Genomic DNA, 5880 nt, shown 5'->3' on the forward strand with positions numbered 1-5880 from the left:
TCTCCTCATGTTTTTGATATCACCTCTGCCAGCAATCAGTTTCACCCCTCTGAGCTGTGAGTGCTTGCCCCAACGGAGCACGGCTCTTCTATCTGTTGCACCAAAACTGGCTGGAACTGCTGTAGTGAGGAGGGCAGAGCCAGTCTGCCTGTCCTCCTCGGCCCTGTCAGCATCTCCTGAGAACCAGGGTGTAGCCAGCAGCATCGTATGTGCTAGCCCTTTACATCTGTCTTGTGTGAAAATGCGTTTTTTATTCTGTGCATGCTTAGAATTAATTTCCTCTCTCAGTGATGCCATACGAGAGAAGATGAAGAAAAACTACATGTCCAACCCCAGTTACAACTATGAAATCGTCAACCGGGCTTCCCTGGCTTGCGGTCCTATGGTGAAGTGGGCGATTGCACAGGTAGGTCCCTAAGGCAGTGCTGCAGGTGAGGAGGGACAGACTGTCTGTCACTTTGTTTCCATTTGCCCAGTGTTGCTGCTGTGGTGATTTTTCTGGTTTTTCATTTGTTGTTTGTCTTTAAAGTTTAAGGGCAAATTTTTTTTTTCCGTTTTTTTTTAAGACAGAGTTTCCCCGTGTACCACCCCTGTCTATCCCCTCCCAAGTGCTAGGATTAAAGTCATGTGTCGCCGCCACCTGACTTGAAGGGCAATTTACTTACAAGTTTAAAGGAAAAACATTATACAGATTAGGTGAGATATCTGTGGCTGCTAGAAGGAAAAGATAGTCTGGACATAGACAGCTTCTCAGAAAGGAAAAGGCATCCCAGAGTGGAGGTGGGCGGTGGCCTGAGAAGAGTCCAGGAAGCCAATTCTCGAGTTAGGGAGGGAGGTAGTGATACCCGGCTGTGCATCGCACAGTCCGCTCTACCTTTACATGGTTCTGAGAACCCAGCTCTGCTCTCCAGGCTTGTGTGACAGGCACGTCACCTGCTCCCCTTCTTGCTAGCCATACGGTTTGGGTTTTTGGTTTAGCTTGTAGTTTTTGTTTTTAAGGTTCGTTTTCTTTTTTTTTACCACGTCTGTATGTGTCTGTGTTGAGTGTGTACACATGGGTGCAGCTAATGAAGAGTCCAGAAAAGGACCCAGATTTCCTGAGGCTGGAGGTACAGGAAGTTGAGAACTCCCTGAAATGAGCGCTGGGAAACACCTCAGCTCTTAACTGCTGAGCCTTTCCTCTACCCCGATTGGGTCTGTGAGAGAGTCTACTTGATAACCTCCCGCATGCCAGGGTTACAAGCACAGACTACCATCCTGGCTGATTTTTACGTGGCTGCACTAAGGAATGGGTGTCATTATGACGAGTCGCACATTGCTGTCATCCTGCATTGCTCCTGTCACTTAGCATCGCACCCCATGCTTTGCCCTTCCCAGCTCAATTATGCAGACATGTTAAAGCGAGTGGAGCCCCTGAGGAATGAGCTACAGAAGCTGGAAGATGATGCCAAGGACAACCAGCAGAAAGCCAATGAGGTCGAGCAGATGATCCGGGATCTGGAAGCCAGCATCGCCCGCTACAAGGAGGAGTATGCTGTCCTCATCTCAGAGGCCCAGGCCATCAAGGCAGACCTGGCAGCTGTGGAAGCGAAAGTGAGTCTTCCTGCCACCCCAGAGTTACCTGGAAGTCCTCGTGACGTCCTGGGGGAAGGCAAGATTGACACAGTGTCAATTGACTCATGCATCACTGGTCTTGTTGAGGCAGTGAATGTGTCTGTCTGTGCCTGTGTTGTACTGAGTACATTCATTCACTTGCACTCAGCCCCCTCACTGCCAGCCTGTCTTCCCCTCTGGCCACACCCAGCTGTCCTCTCCTCAGGCAAATCCAGAGCATGCAGATCGCTCAAGGCTCTCAAGTTAACCCTCTGCCCCTGTGCTCTAAGGAGGTGCCAGCCATTTAGTGTCTGTTTCACAGTGTCACCTGTCCAGGGCTCTGGACAGTCTGAGTGCTTTTAGTCCTCCCCAGACCCTGCACACAACATAGATACTTTTGTTTTCTCACTAATGTAGGGGTCAAATGTGTACATGCCATGCTACATGTGTGGAAACCAGAGGACACTTTTGTGAAGTTGGTTCTCTCCTCCCGCTGTGTAGGTCTCAGGGATGGAACTCGGGTCATCAGACTTGATGGCATCTCGGTGACCCAATGGATGAGTTCCTTTGTAGTATTCAGTGTGGTCCTAAACATGTCATTTGATTTTTTTTTTTTTCCACTCTTAGGTAAACCGGAGCACTGCACTTCTAAAGAGTTTATCTGCTGAAAGGGAGCGTTGGGAAAAGACAAGTGAAACTTTCAAAAACCAGATGTCGACCATTGCTGGGGACTGCCTCCTGTCAGCGGCCTTCATTGCTTATGCAGGTTACTTTGACCAGCAGATGCGCCAGAACTTGTTCACCACCTGGTCTCATCACTTACAGCAAGCCAACATCCAGGTAACAGGCTCAGAGAGATGAGCCAGCTGTGGGCACAGCAGCGCTGGCACGCTCTGACAGTCTCTGTGGCCCACAGCCACAGGAGAGATAACCAGCCTCCCCCTTTCAGTTCCGCACAGACATTGCAAGGACAGAGTACCTCTCCAATGCTGACGAGCGCCTCCGCTGGCAAGCCAGCTCCCTTCCTGCCGACGACCTGTGCACAGAAAATGCCATCATGCTAAAGCGATTCAATAGGTATGTGCTTTTAGGCCAGATACAGAGGTGCAGCTAGAGATTGGTACAGGTGTTTGTCTGTTCATTGTAGTCACACAGCCTGTTTGACGGGATGGAGGGAAAGCAGCTGTGGGGAGGCAGTGCTGAGAGCTCAGTGTTCATATTGACATCTTAGTGAAGTCTGCTTACCAGTTTTTCCTGGAGATAACTTGATTTAAGTCACATCTGATTAGGAATCTAGCAGTGTGTAGAGATTGCCTGTGTGGAGTGATGGTTTCTTCCCAGCCAATCAGGAGGCTGCCTTTCCTGATTGCTCACATGTCCCTTTACCCTCAGGTACCCGCTGATCATTGACCCCTCCGGACAGGCCACAGAGTTCATCATGAACGAGTATAAGGACCGGAAGATCACAAGGACCAGCTTCTTAGATGACGCCTTCCGGAAGAACTTGGAGAGTGCTCTGAGATTTGGCAACCCCCTTCTTGTCCAGGTTTGTGTCTGTGTTTGAATTTGTCGCTCCTAGGCATATCATTCTCGGTGGTTAATGTGAAGTAAATGTAAATTCTATCACACCAACACCAGTAGTATTTGAACATGGTTGGATTCTAAAACAAAAATAAGCTTTGAGATTATATTTCAGAAATACAAGTCTCCAGATGGGCATGGTGGTGCACACACCTTTAATCTCAACACTAGGAGGTAGAGGCAGAAAGAGCTATGAAGTTAGGTCTACACAGAGTGCTCCAGAATAGCCATAAAAAGAGCCTGTCTCAAAACCAATGAGCAGGCAGTGGGATTGCACACTTGTAGGGAGGCAGAGGTAGGTAGATCTCTTGAGCTCAAGGCCAGGTCTACAGAGTGAGTTTCAGGCCAGTCAAGGCTACACAGAAAAATCCTGTCTTGAAAAAACTGGAGTGGGAGGTGCAGGGGGATCTGAGGTGTTGAGTGAGAGTGGTGATAAGCCCTGTGGTTGGTGTGTCTCTGAACTGGGTTTTGATTTGCTGCTGGGGTGGAACCCAGGCTCTCAGTTGAAGTGCTCTGCCACTTGGGCACACGCACGCCCACCTAACAACAATGTCTTTTAAAATGCAAACTTCCATTTTAACTTGCTCAAAGGTGTAATCACAGGCAGGTCCTGGGGCTGATGGGTGTACACTGGCCCAGGTAGGCGAATGATGGCTGCCTTCTGTGCGTGCATACATAGGATGTGGAGAGCTACGATCCAGTTTTGAATCCAGTACTGAACCGTGAAGTTCGGCGAACAGGAGGGAGAGTGCTGATTACCCTCGGGGACCAAGACATAGACCTGTCACCATCCTTTGTCATCTTCCTGTCTACCCGAGACCCAACTGTAAGCAGTGGGACATTTCCATGGATCAGCACGATGCTGTTAGGTTTGGAGCTAAGTGAACTAACCAGTCTGTCTTCTGTTCTGACAGGTGGAGTTCCCACCGGACCTCTGTTCCCGGGTGACCTTTGTGAACTTCACAGTCACCCGCAGCAGTCTACAGAGCCAGTGTCTCAATGAAGTGCTTAAAGCGGAAAGGCCGGATGTGGATGAGAAGCGTTCTGACCTCCTGAAGCTGCAAGGTGTGCTTCTGGTCCTCAGCTTCCCAGCAGTTGTGGCAGCAGGCTGAGCTCCGAAGGGTGAGGGTGACCTGCTCCCCAGTGGCACCAGTGACACAAATCTGTCTTATCACAGGGGAGTTCCAGCTCCGTCTACGGCAGCTTGAAAAGTCTCTGCTCCAAGCCCTGAACGAGGTAAAAGGCCGCATTCTGGATGACGACACCATCATTACCACCCTGGAGAATCTGAAGCGAGAAGCCGCCGAGGTCACCAGAAAGGTGGAGGAGACGGACATTGTCATGCAGGAAGTGGAGACAGTGTCCCAGCAGTACCTGCCGCTCTCCACTGCCTGCAGCAGCATCTACTTCACCATGGAGTCCCTGAAGCAGGTGAGGACATTGGCACAGCACTTCTGGCTCCCAGCTGTGACCCGAGGCACACTCTGGTGGTCACGTGGTTTCCTGTGACCCGAGACACACCCTGATAGTCACATGGCTTCCTTCCAGGTTCACTTCCTGTATCAGTACTCGCTGCAGTTCTTCCTCGACATCTATCACAACGTGCTGTATGAGAACCCCAACCTGAAGGGTGCCACCGATCACACACAGCGCCTCTCCGTCATAACCAAGGACCTCTTCCAGGTAGAGGGCGAGGCATGCATCTGTCTGGGGCAAAGGTATAAAGGTATGGCCTCCAAAAAACCACCATTCCCGCCTCGCTCCCCAGGTGGCCTTTAACCGAGTGGCTCGAGGCATGCTGCATCAGGACCACATCACCTTCGCCATGCTGCTGGCGAGGATCAAGCTGAAAGGCACCATGGGGTGAGGCTGGCTGCTCAGAATTGATGTGGCTGCAGGTCGCTCTAGCATGCATTCTGCCTGTCTTCATCTTTGAGTCACAACTGTTGTCTTAGTTGCTGTGTAAAGACACCTGCCTGACCTGTTCCCCCTTCACAGGGAGCCCACATATGATGCAGAGTTCCAGCACTTCCTCAGAGGGAAGGAGATTGTGCTGAGTGCTGGCTCCACCCCCAAACTCCAGGGCCTGACTGTGGAGCAGGCAGAAGCTGTCGTGAGGCTGAGCTGCCTACCTGCCTTTAAAGATCTAATTGCCAAGGTTCAGGCAGATGAGGTAATTGTCCTTTCAAGTGTTTGGAGTGAGGCCTGTCAGTGAGCAGCTTACTGTGTATCTGCCTGCGTGTGCCTTTGTCCAAGCTGGGGGTGGCACCTGCCCTTAAGAGTTCTGTTCATCTAATAGGGCAAGACCCTAAGCTGCATGCCCAGGACCACACACCAGATTATTCCTGTACCATGGTGACACTTTCCCTATTGTCTCTACAGCAGTTTGGCATTTGGCTGGATAGCAGTTCACCAGAGCAGACCGTGCCATACCTCTGGAGTGAGGAAACACCTACAAGTGAGTCAAAGCCAGGCCAGGGCCCTGTTGTCCTCCCTCTGGGCCTAAGTAGAAAGTTGGGTATATTGTTCCTCAAAAGAAAAAGGCCGTCTGAGAAAAACAAAAAAAGAAGAAGAAAAAGAATAAGGCACTGACTCCCTAGAGAAGCACTTGGGCATCAGGTTTGTAGGAAGCCAGTCTGGAGTGTTGTGCTCTGAGTCCCAGCTACTCAGGAGACTGAGGTAGGAAGATTGACAGCTACTCAGGAG

At 50.6% G+C, this 5880-nt stretch overlaps 1 protein-coding gene across 1 annotated transcript in view; it reads left to right on the forward strand.

The window, feature by feature from the left end:
- Positions 1 to 5880, forward strand: part of Dync1h1 (dynein cytoplasmic 1 heavy chain 1) — a 62625-nt gene that overhangs the window by 49293 nt on the left and 7452 nt on the right. The window contains exons 53-64 of the mRNA XM_028764406.1: positions 289 to 406; positions 1378 to 1593; positions 2221 to 2433; positions 2543 to 2670; positions 2986 to 3139; positions 3854 to 4000; positions 4089 to 4239; positions 4352 to 4605; positions 4723 to 4857; positions 4943 to 5037; positions 5173 to 5347; positions 5557 to 5632. Of these exons, the coding sequence (XP_028620239.1) occupies positions 289 to 406; positions 1378 to 1593; positions 2221 to 2433; positions 2543 to 2670; positions 2986 to 3139; positions 3854 to 4000; positions 4089 to 4239; positions 4352 to 4605; positions 4723 to 4857; positions 4943 to 5037; positions 5173 to 5347; positions 5557 to 5632 (1862 nt within the window). The remainder of the gene's footprint in view (positions 1 to 288; positions 407 to 1377; positions 1594 to 2220; positions 2434 to 2542; positions 2671 to 2985; positions 3140 to 3853; positions 4001 to 4088; positions 4240 to 4351; positions 4606 to 4722; positions 4858 to 4942; positions 5038 to 5172; positions 5348 to 5556; positions 5633 to 5880) is intronic.

Source organism: Grammomys surdaster, unplaced genomic scaffold, assembly GCF_004785775.1.
Source record: "Grammomys surdaster isolate TR1022 unplaced genomic scaffold, NIH_TR_1.0 144, whole genome shotgun sequence".
NCBI classification, from domain to species: Eukaryota; Metazoa; Chordata; class Mammalia; order Rodentia; family Muridae; genus Grammomys; species Grammomys surdaster.